Raw genomic sequence first — 17,231 nt, forward strand, 5'->3', positions numbered from 1 at the left:
TTTAAATAACTGTTAATATTAAATTCAATGGTTGGTAAAAGAAAAAAAGTTAAAACATATATTGAAATATCTTCTTGGTTACATATGTCTCTGTATAAATGGGTGGCACTAGTATAAAAGCTAACATGATATCAGAAGAGCAAGAAAAAACAAATAAAGGTTTGTAAGAAACACATGAGGAAAAGGCCTGAAGAATAGACAATTTAATCAGAAAAGGACAACGGAAGTAGAGATGAAGGCCTGCTTTAGTCATGGTTGGTACTGTGCACTGAGCGCACGTGGCTAGCTGAGTGCTGCACCTACATGTGGTATTACACTGGCATTGACCTGAGGTGAGACACACCCTGTTCAGAACTGGAACTAGGTCTGCAGGATTGAGTGAGGGCACCAAAAAGTGGCCACAAAGGTCTAGGAGTGCCATAAACTAAAAGAGGAAAGACATTATTCAGGAACCCTGTAGGGACAAGCATTAAGAAACAATCAAAGGCCCCAAAATAGGTAGTTGCAACACAGAGAAAAAACTCTAGAGCATAAAAACTATTTTGTAAAAATAGAAAATGAAGAGTCATATACTAGAAAAAATGAAAGAGAAAGAGCAGATCTAGAAGACTGGGAAACAATACTTTTAAAGAGAGTAGGCTAGCGTTAAGGCAGAAAGAAAAAAACGTGCCTCTGATCCAAAAAAACATAATCATAGGATCCAATAACACTACTGTATGCTGACAGCTTCTTCCTAGCGATGTAGATGCATGTGACGAGAAAGTCATTCATTTTGGGCTGGTACATATTCATCAATGGACATTAACCAATATGAAGTGGGGGAAAACCTGGCTTGTAATGTGAGCAGCCAGACTTCATTTTTCCATCTTGGTTTACACCCATCAAGAAATACGTCTTCAAAAGTAACAAATGAAAAAGTGGAAGCTGATACAAAAAAAGAAAAAAAAAAGAAATAACCTTTTTGGGTTGTCAAACTCAGGACCTTGACATTTAATCAAAAATGCATTCAAGTCATTTGAAAATGTGCTGTTAGTGCTCTTACCACCTATCAGTGCCATCAATCTCTGTGCACTTATCAAAAAGCCCTGCTCCTTTGGAAACTGAAAAGTTGGGTTGTTTATTAACATATTTTTTCATTGTTTCTAAAACAGTTTTGTCATTAAACTTGTTATTTTTTTAAGATATGAGATATTGTCTGTTGGTTCCACAGTTTGCCTAGTTCATTTCACATAAAATTCTATATTTCTTTAGCTTACTGATGTAAAATTGAATGATCATATAGTTAAAACTGTAAAATTTATTCAAATGTTCTCATTTCTGAAATTTCATTCCTTTCTTCCTGAAACTGGAATCTACATAATTCTTTGCTTTTTCAGAAAAATGTCTTTCAAAGAAGTCATGTTAAAATTAATGATCCAAGTGGTTGTAGCCATGCTTGTAAAAGATACTGCTGGGCTCACTGTGAAACTGGTACCATAATCAAGATATTTAATATAATCTATGGCTTAAAATATGATATGTTTCCTGCAGACATGAACAGCTGTTTGGGGATTATTAAAGCACAAGTTGCTACATTCACAACTTTAACCATTTTTTTGCATGATGTCACATACTCTTTCACGTATTTCAGTTATCTAACCGTGCAACGTTACACTGTGATGACATATATAAATAGGCAAACATTGCTACTGAGGGGTGCCCAAGCACAGCTCACGAGCAAGCTCAGTGCAGAGTCCCAGATTGTCCCTCTGAGTAGCACAGAGCAGCTGTCAGGCTTAGAGCACAGTGCCAGCCGCGCCGTGACGGAGACACTAGGCTGGAAGTTGAAGCTGCCAGAGCGGAGCAAGGGCTGGCTGCGCCCCATGGGAAGAGAGCCAGGGCTGCGGGTGAATGCCAGCCAGCCTGGGCACAGACACAGATGCTGAGCAGCTGCAACGTGGCTCAGGCAGGGGCAGCAGGGACAGCCTCTGCTAAAAAGCAGCCCCTTAGGGAAGGAAGGAAGCCCAAGCTTCTGGCTTCTCATCAGTGATGGAGCTGACCTTCAACTTGTCCTACTGAAAACTTTAACGCGTGCCGTTGAGCCCTTAACTCATCCCATTGAGAACCCCGTGAGGGAGTAAATACCCAGGGTGCTGACAGAACACGGGATCCTACTCAGATTTTTCACAAATATTTCAGAGGTTCTGCCAGATTTACTGAAGGACCTGGTCTTCCATTTCGGCCTTCTAATGTCCTTAGGAGAAGCTCTGCAACTTCAGTTGAACTCTTTTCTTTTTTGGAGGGGAGAGGAGGAGGAATGGTTAAAATGACCTTTAATTTTGAATGTGAAAGCCTCATTAGTCAGAAAAAAAGAAAAATGTTGTTTCATATTTTCCAGTGTATACATCACAGGTTATGACACATCTCAAGAAACACTGATGTTTTCAAGCTGAGGTAGAGGTCTTGCAGTAACATATGATCCGGCGGCAAGTTCTAGCACACCTGCCATCTCAGGTAGTTCTTTACTATGAAAAATGCAAGTTTATTTTTAAAAATGATTGACAGATGTATCTTTTTTCCAGTATTCTTCTCCTGACAACTTGCCTGCACTTTCAATAAACCTTATTTTATTTATGTGTAGCTATAGAGCAAAGCAAAAGTGAGCCATCTGTGTAAACAATAACAACAATCTCTTTATAAATCACTAGAGCTGTATATCATGTTCAGTGAATAGGAAAGTCATTTTTATATATAAATATCTGAACTGATATTTCCCAGTTCAAATGAAAGCCATGACAATGGCTTCTCACACTTATTTTAATATTTTTAGAATCTAATTAATTAAAAGTAATTTTCATTGATTTTTATTATACAATACATATAGATTCATTCTGGAAAATTATATTTTCACATTTTTCACATCTAGACACAGATGGAGATTAAGTGTTCTGGGGTAACTCATCTTTCACACAAAAAGATCCCATGCAGCCTTTGGATTCATATGTGAACCCAAATTTTCTGAACATTGTATTTGTACTGAGGTGTTTAGATATAGGAAACAGAAGGTCAGTTCTGACTCATTTTCAAAACACCCACTTACCATGTAAGTAATATTTAGCTCTGCTTTTTTCATAAAAGCATCATTATTGTCTTCTACTGGGAAAGAAAAAGAAATTCAAAACAATTCAAAGCTGGCTATGTAAACTGAGGAGCTAGCTTATTTTGTGAAAAGATTACCTAATGATGGTACTCACAAGGAAAAAGAAAAAACAACACTAAAGGCTAACAAAAAGAAGCTAAAGCATTTAAGACCTAGCCAAGATCCACAGGTGATATAAATCATGGATCAGTTTACCCTGGTTTAAGATGAGGCTGCTGGTTTCCAAACCCTCAGAAGGTTAAGACTGTGATGATGGTTACCACCATTGTACCTTCAGTTCAGATGCTCATTTGCTCACTGCCAAATTCATCCACTTGACCACTCCAGTATTCAGTTCACAAACACTTGCAGTGTGGTGTCATCACACCAGATATACAAATAACAGTAATAATACTAAACTACTTCCCATGCAACTTAGGCAAAGTTGACAAAGTCTAATTTTTCTGGGGATCTACATGTCTTTAGATTGGGGAATAAAAATTTCAGTGAACTACAGTAACTCTCAAAGTACATGATAGTATAAAGAATTTGTAAATCTTGGGCATTCAGAAAATACCACAGGGTAGCTCTTAGAAAACTGATGGTTGACTGTATAGCTAAGGGCATGAGCTACAACACAGAACCAGCACATCAGCTTTCATCACCACTCAAGCACAAGGCTATATTTTCATAACATTCTCAGTAGGTTAGGCTATAGGCCACAGCTAAACCTTGTGTGGCTATGTAGAGACCTGTTCTCAGCATCAGGAGCTAATGTTTACACAAGGAAAATTGTGCAAACTACATGTGAATGTCTAGCATATTAGCTAACTCTCTTTGCAAGTCCTTTAGTTCACACAAGGCAATTACTGAGCTAGGGGTTCACATGCCAACTTTTTCCTCATTACCTTGCCTATGTAGACAAGCCCTTTCTGAACAGAGCCACAGAAACACAGATGTTGTGCATTTGGATACTCTCCAAGGTCAAATCTTTCCAGGCACAGTAGGGGAGCAGAAGTCTCTACAGGCAAGAATATAAAAATAAAGACTATAAAAGGAATTGCACACCACCAAACTGTTCAGCAAGGTTTCTAGGAGGAAACCCAGGGAACATCTGGGGGCAAAGAAGAGAAATGATCCTCATCTGTGCAGCCCTAATGGTCTGCTGAGCAAAATTCATAGGTGCTGGCTATGCAGAAGGCTTACAAAAGATCTACATGATGTCCACCATTATAAGGGCAAGTTTTATGATGCCTGGTAACCCCAGTCAGTATATCTGTTTGCTCTTTTTTACCATGGCTTTGTCTAAGGAGCAAGATTTATCCCTTCTAAGCTTATTATGAATTTGCTGTATTTGCTAAATATTCATAGCTAAAACCTGTATGCTGCTTCTTTGATCTGGGAGTTCTTTTCAGATAAAATCTCAAGAGTTTTTTTACTAGCTCTGGTTTACCTTTTGATGTGATAACAGTGAATTTGTGTCACATGTGTCCCAATAGATACATTCAAAGATAAATTGTTTAAGCTTGGAAAGAAGCAGGGTGCAGAATAAGCTAGTAAAGAAGAGAAAATAGGCTCAAATGGAGAATAAAATGAAAGCCAGAAAAGGGAAGATTTCCACTTAAGGGTTATCAAATATTCCTCTCTGTAAATGGGGGATGAATTAAAGGTATGGAGAAATGTACTAAAAGCCTTGGTCCTACACTGAACCAAGCCATAGCCACAGAAGGCAAGGTTCACTGCTATGGTCCATGGCAGGTTGGTAAGCATAAATGCACAAAAACCCTATTTCTCTGGCCTGCCAGAATTGGGTGCACTCTCACATTTTGACTTACATATAGAGAAGCTGAAGGAGTAGGTAATTCATTTTCTGTTCGATATCAGTTACACTGTGGATGAACCTTTCCCCAGAAAACTTGTTAATGTGTTGCCTTGGTGCCAGTTAAAATGTTTATTCTCAAAATATCCTCAGTCCACCGAAAGCCATCCTTATTGATAGATCAGAAAGAGAGTAAGAGCTTGAATAAGACATGTTTTGCTCAATTGAAATCATCCTTGCAAAGAGCAGAGAAGCATTTTGTTCATTTCAGAGACTATTTTTCTCTATTTCTTTGCTTCACTACCCTTCATAGCACCTGTTCAGAATTTAGCATTTCAGGATACTCCAATATGATCATTGTCTTTTTATTTGATTATCAAAATAAATAGTTAAACTGAAAGCTGTAAGTTTAAGATTGGAGTGTTTCATTTTCCAAATAATGTATCTTTGTCACTTACTTTGCCCTGATCTTGAAAATGTCATTTGAAGATTTTTATGTTTTTTAAAAATGTCTGTTAAATGTGAATTTCCCCAGTGTTCTTTGTCTGTTTTCAAGTGAGCCTTTCTTTGCAAGTAATTAAAAAAAAAACCCTTCACAGTTGTTCTGTTTTGAATTCAAGTATTTGTCTCTGACCTTTGCTAAAACTTGTAAAATCACAAGGAGATAAGCATGAAAGAAATCATGTGCTGTTCAAGTACTTAAAGTCCAGGGAAATGCACTGAAGTAGAAAGGGGATTAATAGAAGGAGGGTGAGGCCAAGCCATACTGTGTTGGTAGAAGAAGGATTAGTAAGCAGACTGAACCAGGAGAGAAATTAGCAGCACTGATTTCGGGTTAGACACAGCCGTAGGACGTGCAGAGATAGAACAGGGTCTCAGCAGAGGAGAGGTACCAGAAAGAGAGAACAGGTACAATGCACGAAGCATTGCAGCGTCACTTTCTGGTGGAGCTGCCATTAGAGAACAGCAAGGGAACACAGAGGGGAACTGCTGAGCAGAGAACAAGATACGCTAGTTAAATGCAGAAAAGAAAGGCATGAACAGGTGGTGAGGGGTGAAAATAAAGGTTCAAAAAACTGGTGCATTAGGTTTTAGCATTTTGTGGTAGTGAAGTAAATCTGGCTGGCAGATTTACAACATGAATGAACATTTGGGAAATGCTTAGAAGTCAATGAGCAAATACAGCTCTGGGTAGTTACTGTCTTTTGTGCAGATAATGAGGCTTGTAGTCAGAGTTACTAATTTTTTCAGTAAAGTGCAGGGTTTGGAGGCGCTTTCTGGAGTGGAAAGGGTAGCCTGGAAGTTTTTATAATTTGTTTTTTTCATTCTCTCTCTCTTTCTCTCTCTTTCTCTGTAGAGGAAGCTGGGTGTCCCATCACAGGAGAGGAGACGTCGGTGTGTGTGGACAGCCAGCACTCAGACGGAACCAGCTCTGCTGGATCCACCGTCATGCAGCTCCCCATGCTGCTTCTCCTTTCCCTGCCACCGCTCCTTAGCATGTTCAGCCAAACTGGAGCCCAGTTCCCTCGCCAGTGCACTACCGTCGAGTCCCTGAGGAGCGGCATGTGTTGCCCAGACTATTTCCCGGTCTTTGGGCCAGGTACTGACCGATGTGGTGTGTCTACGGGGAGGGGCCGGTGCGTACAGGTGACTGTCGATTCACGACCCCACGGCCCACAGTACATCCATGATGGGCGGGATGACCGTGAGCGATGGCCCATACGATTCTTCAACCAAACCTGCCGGTGCAACGGTAACTTCTCTGGTTACAACTGTGGGTCATGTCGCCCCGGCTGGAGTGGACCTACCTGTAGCCAACAAATCAATATAGGTAAGAGCATCAGAAATATGATATGAAAATCGCCTGTTGGCAATGCTTGCTTCTAAATGTACTGAGCATATTTCTTTTCTTTAAAATACAAAATGCCCCTTATATTTACTTAGAAAATGTACATTGCCATAGGGGTATTAAGGCAGCTGCTAGATGACTTGTTCAGCTTGTGTACCAAGAACCTATGCTATCTAATAAAAGAAAGAAACAAAACCTGTAGTCAGTGCAGGATTAGGACAAAGTCCATTGAAGAATAGAATATCTAAGTCAAAAAAGTTATATCCTCTGGAATCATTTAAGAGTAAAATAATGTATATGGACATGTATGTGTGTTTGTAAGTATGTCTGGGAATAATACATATCTAGATACTATGTTTAGTACTTTGTGACTACTTTAAGTGTGACAGCAGCTTTTTTCATTCAAAATCCCTTAACACATTTCTAAACTATGTACCTGGCCTTGTAAATCTTTACTTACCTAGTTGCTATCAATGTCTTTAAAAGCCTTAACTCATGACTATAAGCTGTTCAGATGAATGAGCACAGGGACTGGCGGGCCTTTCTGAGAGTTCTCCAGTTTCAGTTTAATCCAGAATATCAGTAAACAGATGTCTAAAATTTTTGAAACAATTATGAAATACTTGTAGGACTGGAAAAATATTGAAATACTTGTAGGTAAATTGAAAAACACAAGCAGGCTGGGGGACATATCCTTGTTCTCAAGTCAAAACCATCTCAATTTAGAAGATTTCAGTCTTTATTAGTGAAAGTTTAAAGGTGTTATTGAAATCCTGTAAAATCCATAATTCCCCAAATGAGTGATGGGTTCTGTTGACATGAGAAACAACAGGTCTAGCAGAAATGTGCAGTACCTCTTGCAGAAACTGCACTGCCATTATTTTCACCAGACAGGAAATGCTCCATGAAAGTGCATGCATGTTCCAGCAAGGGTTAACAAAGGACTGCTTACCAATTCAAAATCTTAACAGTAAGATTTTGAATAAGGCCAGTTTTGCTCAATGGAAAACATCCTTGCAAAAAGCAGAGAAGTAAAACAACTTATTGAGGGCTGTGGGAAAGGCCTTAGGATTTTATTCATCCTGTGAACTCTGAGAAGCAAACTGGAAAGCAGAAAGTATGACCCATGAATTGGATCTGCTAAGCCAGGTTGCACCCTCTGATACTCTGGCCTGTTCTCATTAACAATTATGATAACTCTGAAAAATAACCAAGAAATAAATGTTAACACACACAAATTAGCAAAGTAAATCTGGAGACAGGCAAAATGCAGCTCTAACAGATTTTCTAGGGTATACAACAGAACTTTTTACTTTTCTCACTTACTAAATTATTTACTACTCAGTAAAATGGTAAGAAAATCAGATTTATCATGCGTGACAACATGAGTTTAGATAGGGGAAATTAGCTTCTTATTATGTTTTAAGTTTCCACATGGAGGTCACCGCTTCTGACCATCCATAAAGCTGGTCCCAGCTTCTGAGGCAAATTATTGGATTGCTGTTGGCATATCCATATAAAATAACTGTAAAATGCAGTTTGGTGCCTTCATATTTTCTAAATTCATGCCTAACTTTAATAATAGTCCGAACTTTTTATTGTGCCCAAGCACATCCCAACTTTTTATTGTGCTCCAAGCACAACGAAATGAAAAGATTAAGATGTCTATTTAAATCAAAATTAGCTGGATATTTTTAGTGTGCTACTTAAAATCAACAACAAAAGACCCTTCAGTGACAAGGGCTAGCACATTAGTTCAGTTCTGCAAAACACACAAGCATGTTTCAGGATACAGAGTCCTTGGATGAAATTCATGCTTCATAAAAGTATTTTGATAAACTTCAATTGAGCCAAAATATCCCCTACTGAATCAACTTTATATAGTAAAATGTAATTCACTTTTATTCTTCATATTGATTGATGCTGAAGACCTGTTGCTTCTCATATCAACATAGTCTATCACTCATTTGGACAACTATGGATTTTATTGTATTATTTATAATGAAAATGAGTGCATGTTGAAGAATAGCTGTGAGGACTTCTACCTGTGTCTCAGTCTAAAGTTATCCTGAAATCTTCTCCGTCCAGGTGAAAGAGTTCTAGACTGAGACTGAGGTGATATGAACTCTGTTCCTCTTGCTGATATACTGGTATTTCAACAAGTCAATTTTCTTCTTTCACTGTCTATATTTAGACAATGACATTTTTAAATGGTTTTGAATATGACATTAAATGAGATTACATTAAAAAGAGATGTTGTACTGTGTGAAATTCACAATTCACTGGTGCATCTGCTATTTTTCCTACAAAGGTTCAACCAAAACTTTTTCACTAAATTGTCAAGTGATAGAGCTTCTAATTATTATAAATTGCTATATAGTATTCTTTTCTTGTAAAGTATTACCACAGGAAAACATAAGTATATTGGATGAAGTTCTGAAAGGTTTGTGTGACAAAGAACTGTCTTTGTCATTTCTCTGACGGGATGGAAGAATAATCTGTAACAATCTTCTAAAAGCACTAAAACCACAAGGGTTTGGGCTTTATTTTTATTTGGCTCAATATTTCTTGTAATAAATAACATTTTATATTTATGCTCAGTAATCTCTGAAATGACTCAATTAAAAAAACAATTAAAAAGATGAATGCTTGAAGAAAAAGAATTATTAGGAGCAAAATTAGTCCTGTGAGATCAGACCTGAGTGCCTATTACCTGGTAACCTGCTTCTTCTGTATCCTCACAGTGAGGAGGAATCTTCTGGATCTGAGTGCAGAAGAAAGGAGGCGTTTTGTGAATGCCTTACACCAAGCCAAGGTGACAATCCATCCTGACATTGTTATTGCCACACGAAGACGTGAGGAAATATTTGGACCAGATGGCAACACACCACAATTTGAAAATATCTCCATTTATAACTACTTTGTATGGTCTCATTATTATTCTGTCAGGAAGACTTTCCTTGGTGCAGGGCAGCAGAGTTTTGGAGGAATTGATTTCTCTCATGAGGGACCAGCTTTTGTCACGTGGCATAGGTACCATCTACTGCAGCTTGAAAGAGACATGCAGGTAAAGTTCACATTATGGTTGAGCTGTGTGTTCATGTTATGTTTTGTATAGCTAAATAACTTCTCCCCATACTCCAATAGGCAAAAATGATAGCAGCTCTTTCTATGCATTGAAATAATTCTGCTTCAATTTCAGTAACTCATTAGGTATGCTAAACTTAATAGAGTGCATTTAGGTTTTAGACTGTCATAGTTATAGAGATGCTAATAATACTATTTCAATTGGAATAATGGAAAACCTAAAAGTTACATAAAAATCTCCCATAGAAATAGATACAAATTGTAGATATATCCATAGAAGGCATTTTATTGGACAACAAAAGTCATTGCCAGTGTTAATTTTTAGTACCAAGGTCCTGATTCTTGGCTAAGTTAGACTGATCAAAGCCACAGAAATTCGAAAGAGTGTTACAGAGATGGCTTAGGGATTCAGAATCACGTTTTATTTGTGTAATTAGTGTAACTGGTTAGAGGAATTAGTGTTATGTTATACTCTGTTCCATAAATCAGTGATCCTCTTGTTTCCCTTTCCTCGTCCAGACTTATCCATAAAAAGAATCTATTATTTTATGTGCCATCATCCTTCTTAAAGAAGAGAGAATTAAGTTTTCAGGGCCAGGATTAAACAGTCTTTGAAATCACTTCAGGTGTTTCCACTAGCTTCAGTGGCTCTGTACCAGGCTGAGGCACAAACTCGCTTCAAAAACTCACATTTCACATCAGTGGCATTTCATTATGTGGAAGCCCTGAGAAGTTCTAGTTTATGGTGAGTTAACACATATTCATATTTGTGTTAGTAAACTTGACCATTAGTTAAGCTAATTTGGCTGACCAACATATCCTGTTATATAAATATTGGAAGCCAGGACACACTCCGAACTGTTCAAGTCTAATGCGTACATGCGAACCAAACAATGAAAATTTGAAGGACCGATAACCCTTTTCCCTACTTTTCCATCTGCTCAGACATTCCACAGTTGGCTTACTTATTCTGTGTGCTACAAATGCTGCTGTTGTTAACAGGCCATTAAAAATATTTGGAAAAATGAGGTATCAGTATTAAGTGATGTTTTTGACTACTCACGGTATGGTTTCATGGAAGAGGTACTGTCTTATTAATGAGGAAGATGCATAACTCAATTCAATAGTCCAACTATCTGTTCTGTTGAACAAAGGCACCAGTGTGAAAACCTACCAGAAGCTTTTGCATAGATTTCATAGATTTTCCATAGATTTCTTCTCCTCCATAAGGCAGGACTCTGACTCTTACTGAGATGTGTTTAACTGTTCTTTAACATCCTTCTAGCAGCAAATATTAAAGCTGTCTGGGGCACACATGTATTAACACCATATTTATGTGGTTAGAACATGCTGCAGGACCCCACTTTCGGACTGCCCTACTGGAACTTTGCAACAGGACAAAACACCTGTGATATTTGCTCAGATGACTTGATGGGAGCTAGAAGCAATTTTGATGTCTCTCTTATCAGCCAGAATTCAATCTTCTCTCAGTGGCGAGTGCTATGTGAAAACGTAGAAGACTATGAAACTTTGGGAACCATCTGTAACAGTAAGTATGACTGCTGGCAGATATTTGGAGAGAAAATCCTTTTAATAATAAATAAATATAATACTTTACATTGCAACATCTTTTCCCAGCCAAACAGTGTCAAAGTGGTTTTTCAATATTCTTGATCTAAGTTTCATCAGTCTTCTGAGACAGTACATAATTATCATCTGTCTTGCACTGAGGCACCAAGCATTTCAAAACTTCATTAGGAAGTTGTAGCAGAGGAAGAGTTAAAAGCTTTGACTTTCATTCTTATGTAGTATCTATCTCCTGTGCCATAAATAATTAAATCTGGCAGTGTCATTTCTTAACTGAAGCTTAATTTTTTTTCTGACTATTCCACTTACCACCTTCGTGGCCTGCTGCTCCTAAAAAGAGAACATTTAACAAATCCCCATGTTAACTAAGTGGAGCATGTTTTGAATGTGAAGAATATTGAATTCTAACACATCGACCTCAGCTACAAGAGCTAAAAAATCCCACCAAGATTCTTGTATATTCATCATCTTCAAGCCACAACTCAGCATATTCATGGAAGTAGGGGGAAAAATAGGGAAAAAACACTATATTGGGTTAGTCACTTCGAAAATCAACTGTAGTCCTTTCCCCAGCTACTCTATCAGGACATCCTCGAAAGTTTTGTCCTAGGTCTTATCAAGAAATCACACTGAAATACTACAGAAAATTTTCCCAAAGCACATACAGAACCACAAATTTCAGTAAGAGGTTTCTAGATGGTTTTTTTAATCAAATTAAACCCCTTCATTCAGTTTGTGTCATCTGTGAGGGATTTTTTTTTTCCCTATGGTTCAGTCATTAGAAGAATGCATTTTTTGGCTTACTGTTTGACCCCAGTACTGTTTTGTCTCTCCTCTCCACCCCCTAGGCACTGAGGGTGGTCCCATCCGAAGAAATCCTGCTGGAAATGTTGCACGGCCTATGGTGCAGCGTCTTCCAGAGCCAGAGGATGTGGCTCAATGTTTGGAAGTTGGTGTATTTGACACTCCTCCTTTCTATTCCAATTCAACAGACAGTTTCCGTAACACAGTAGAAGGTAAACGTGGCAAATAAAAGGACCCAGAACAAGTCCAAATAAGTCAAGGAAGCAGGCTTGCCATTTTTGCTGTTGGAAGTATGAGTTTGGAGACAGTCTATCGGACACTAAGAACACATTGTCCTTAGCGTTATTAGCTTAGTATTAAGTGGACATAAGATCTGTGTAAATTACCTTATAGCTTATGTCAGTTCTTTAAATGTGTAAGAGCCTCAAAAGTCTGTCACTGGTGTACTAAACAGAAACTAGCTGAGATCAAGTCCTTGCGATCTAGTAGTAGGTTGCCATTGCTGAAAACAGTCAGCACTTGCCTGCAGACTGATGCAGCTGCATCCTTGAACAAGGCAACCAAGTGCTCACCGCAGTTACTCTTGCATCTGAATTAAAACAAATGAAAGCAAAAGAAATTGTAAGCCTTGGTAGTGCTTAATGAAAAGGTATTGAAGTAGTAATTGAGGTCTGGGTACAGGATTTGCAGCTAGACATATCAGTCCTTCTCTCTGGGCCATATAACTTTGTTTTTCTCTAAGTTCTACATTTTAAATGAAATTTTCAGTCACTGGCATCTGAACACACACACTCCCAGCACAGAAACTAGCCTAAAGACTTGATTCATGCTGTTCAGCCAGTATCCTGCCAACTGCTTCTGCACTTTAATAATCCAGGTTTTAACAGGGAATACTAGGATTCATGAGAAAAGATTACCAAGTGACAGACCAGATACCTGCCAGACCTCTCATAGATCCTCTGGCTCTTCTGAAGAGGCATAAGTCCTATGATGGGGAGGATCTGCTCCATTTTCTTTCTCTTGGAGAACAAAACCAAGAATGTACACCGATCTTTTAAGTATATATGAAAGTTTTGGATGCTTACCATGTTTGACACATGGGTTATCAATATCAAAGTATCTAAATATGTCTTTAGCCAATTAACTACAGAGATCCCACTCTGGCAAGTTTGGCCAGAGCTTGAAAACAGGAGTTTTCATGATGCTTCAGATCCTGACATCTGACAACGTGATTATGAGTTGTTGGGCACTAATGGAGTTACACAGGGTATCTTCACTGAAAAAAACAGAGCATGTGAAGCTTTCTGAAATGTGTTCACACTAAGCATGGAAATGATGTGTGGAAACATAACATCTGGCTCATTAGGATAGATGGCAACACATACACACTTAAGCCAGCAGTTAGAAAACACATGCAACTATTTCAGTTATGCTGAAAGATATGTAGGTCCCAAATATATACCTCTATTTTCATGTTAACATGTGGTTTATTTTGACCATTTTTGCACTAGATCCTAGCAGCCTTGCGCTCCACATTCTCAGCATTGTTTTGTAAGGCTATTTTAATCTGAAAATTATGCATGCTAAGGGAATTTCTCAAATGCCAGTAGGTAGAGAATTAGCTACTCATTTATGTTAACCAAAGCAACATAACAACATGACAGCCTTTCAGAGAAAAGTCCCCAGCTGGGACTGCAGCTTCCAAACAAAATCTTTACTGGGATTTTCTGTGTTCTTTGTTTGCCTATTCAGGGTACAGTGATCCTTCAGGGAAATATGACCCAGCAGTTCGAAGTCTTCACAACTTGGCTCATCTATTTTTGAATGGAACAGGAGGGCAAACTCATTTATCACCAAATGATCCCATTTTTGTCCTCCTGCACACATTTACAGATGCTGTTTTTGATGAGTGGCTGAGAAGGTATTCTGCAGGTAAGATGGACAGAGGTAGGATGGGTGTTTATCAGACTTTGTAGTCATGGGAGCTCAGCTGCTTCTTGTGGAACACCAAGATGCCCCTAAGCTTGGGAGAGAGGACTGGAATTTTAATAGCTATTATAGTTAACAAAAACAAAGTAGTAACAAGCAAGCTCCCTTACTCACCCCACTGACACCCACTTTCAAATCACTGTCTGTGAAGAGACTTGGCTAGAGATACCTGGAACAATTCAAGAAAACAAAATGTGCAAACGCATTGTCTCCATAGAGAAAAGATAGTGTAACCATGGACGGTCCAAATACTTCATGGTTTCTCCAGTGTTGTGTGGAGAAAATATCTATGTTTCTTCTTGTCAAATAAGATCAGATGTTATGCACACCTTCACAATTCATTTTGACCACCTTTGTGATTTACTACCAGCATTCCATAACCACTTCCATAGCATTTCAAAGGATGATCATTGTTGCTGACCTTGCTTCTTTAATTCTGAAAAGAAGAAAGAAAAGGAGTAAAGGAGGGAAGAAAAAGGACAGAAGGAAGGAACTGCAAAAAAGGAAGAAAAAAAGAAAGAAAGAAGGAAGGAGATTGGCACCCGTGAACTGGGGGGACAATTCTGTCTAACCCTGGTATCTGTGCATTAGTTTGCACAAACGAGCAATTGTATTCCTCTTAGGACAGTCCACTCCCCTCTTCCTTCTTCTACAGAATACAGCTACTGTTGCACAGCTGAGACTTCTCTGTGCAGCTTACACAACCTGCCTTATGTATTTTTCCCATGTGAACTATCAGAGAGTTATTGTATCCCCTTGTGGTACTTACATGACCTATCCAAGCTTTTGCATCATCTTACCAAGGGATTTTTTTTTCCTTTTTTTTTTTCCCTGCAGCTGACTTTGTCCTGATTTACCATAACATTGCAAAAAAATTCCACTAGAGTTCATATCAGCTGCCCTCCTGAACTGCATGAGAGAGCTCTTCATCACAGTTACAATTACACAAAGCCACATTGTGGCAAAAAGGTTTCCCAAGTCCTCCAAATATACGTATTTCTCCTTTTCCATGCAAGAAGATATGAAAAGCCTAATGCAGGCAGGAAGTTTTCCAATTTTCTGGTGGTTTCTCTTAAAAACCAGAGATATCAATAGTGGTCTTGCTTTTGGACAGAGCAGAGCCCTGCATTCTGGATCTGTCACACTGGAAAACCAATCCTTCTAGATTAACCTAGGCTAGGAACAAAAAAATTGAGGTACTCAAAACCCTGGGTCACTGTTGGAAAAAAAATGAAGTACTGCAAATTATTTTGATTTACTCATGTGTGATTTGACTTTCAAATTTAGATATCTCAACCTATCCACTGGAGAATGCCCCTATTGGACATAACCGACAGTACAATATGGTGCCTTTCTGGCCTCCAGTTACCAATAATGAAATGTTTGTTACTGCACCAGAAAACCTGGGATACAGCTACGAAGTTGAGTGGCCAGGTAAACTGTCCAACCTAGATGCTTCCTCTTTTTTTCTCAACATGTCTTTCTCCCTTGAAGTTTATGCATCATATAACAAAATTTGTTCAAATTTCACAAACATTATTTGATGCCTTTGTAAAGGTCCATTTCTCTTTTCTTGCCTGGCTTTCCAAACCAGTTGGTTTTGGGATTTAGTACAGCTAAACAGGTTCTGATTATAGGTTGTTCCTGCATGAAGCTCCCACTATCCACCTCGGTTTTTGAAGAAGTTCTCATTTGGTTCTAAAACTTGCAGAAGGTCCTTATCCCTTTATCATATGCCTTCATTAAATCACTACAGAAAATGTAAGTCCCTCACAAACCAGATAGCAGAAAAAAGGTCCAGGACTGTTTTTAGAGTGTAAGGAGAGAGACTGAAATTTTCTCACATTTTGGAACAAATATTATCAACCAAAATTTCAACTAGTTCTGCTTCACAACTCATTGAATAATGACAGATACTAAGTTTTGGTCTGTCCTTCTGGTGTTTATCCATATATTTGACGTTTAGTTTTAATAACTTTCCCTTTTGCTTTCCTTCTTGAAGGTCGGGCTCTCCGTGTCACGGAGATGATAACTATCGCAATAGTGACTGCACTGGTTCTTGTTGCAATTATTTTCGCTGCTGCTGCATGTATCGTACGTGTCAAGAAAAATAAGGATGAATTGCACCAGCCTCTTCTTACTGACCAGTATCAGCACTACTCAGATGATTATGATGGCATACCAACACCAAGCCAGTCTGTTGTTTGAAGAGATGGCACTTTTTTGCATCTGAATGAAACTGTTTATTTTGCTGTATTTTATAAACGGTGGTTATCCATTTGCTTTAAAATAAAGAGCATAAACTGTCAGCTGTCTTGATATGTTTGCTTCAGGCTTCACCTCCTCTTTCATCACACCTAGGCATCAATAAGTCACCTTTGCAACATTAATTCTGTGTTGATTTTAATAGAATTCCACTAACTCTTCAAGGCTCACCTGCAAGCCTTTTTCATGCATATTTCTGTAAAATCTGGTAAAATTTAGTTCACTTGCTGACAGCCAATGTCATCTGACTTTACCTAGCCTTTACACCCAGAATTCTTTTACAAGATACTTTTGTGGAAAGGTCAAGTCTAGAATGGGACAGAAAAAGAATCCAAAATACAAGTAGACACCTTGCCTAGGCAAGTGGAAATGTGTTTCAAAATAGCCAGCATGCCAGGCAGGGAGCTACAAGAGAATTCTGAGGCAACAGTGTGTTTGAAATCCAACTTTATTCACAGAACACAGTTTTGATCTTATTGATGCTTTTAGGCGGATCTGTGAAAAGAGATTCACCTCCAAGAAGCCACTCCAGCATTTAGACCCGTCAGCTGTATGTTCAAACACAGCTGCCTGAAGGGGACATCCATTTGAAAGGACAGCTGGCAGAAGCCTTCATTTTATTTTTATTTTTCACTCACTTGCTCCCTTTTTCTTTCCCACTATACCCACAGTAGGATATTCTCCCCAGCAATGAGACCTTGCTTCAGTTCTCT

At 38.5% G+C, this 17,231-nt stretch overlaps 1 protein-coding gene across 1 annotated transcript; it reads left to right on the top strand.

Annotated features, from left to right (window-relative positions):
• Positions 1–6,386: 6,386 nt before the first annotated feature.
• On the top strand, positions 6,387–16,461 carry TYRP1 (tyrosinase related protein 1; the record flags this gene model as incomplete). The annotated part of the gene is made up of 7 exons (XM_082013544.1): positions 6,387–6,768; positions 9,531–9,853; positions 11,218–11,422; positions 12,309–12,476; positions 14,017–14,196; positions 15,541–15,687; positions 16,256–16,461. The coding sequence occupies 7 exons, from the start codon at positions 6,387–6,389 to the stop codon at positions 16,459–16,461; spliced, it is 1,611 nt and encodes a 536-aa protein (XP_081869670.1).
• Between the last annotated feature and the right edge of the window lie 770 nt (positions 16,462–17,231).

This window comes from Phaethon aethereus (genome assembly GCF_964289735.1).
Source record: "Phaethon aethereus genome assembly, chromosome: Z".
In the NCBI taxonomy this organism is placed as follows: Eukaryota; Metazoa; Chordata; class Aves; order Phaethontiformes; family Phaethontidae; genus Phaethon; species Phaethon aethereus.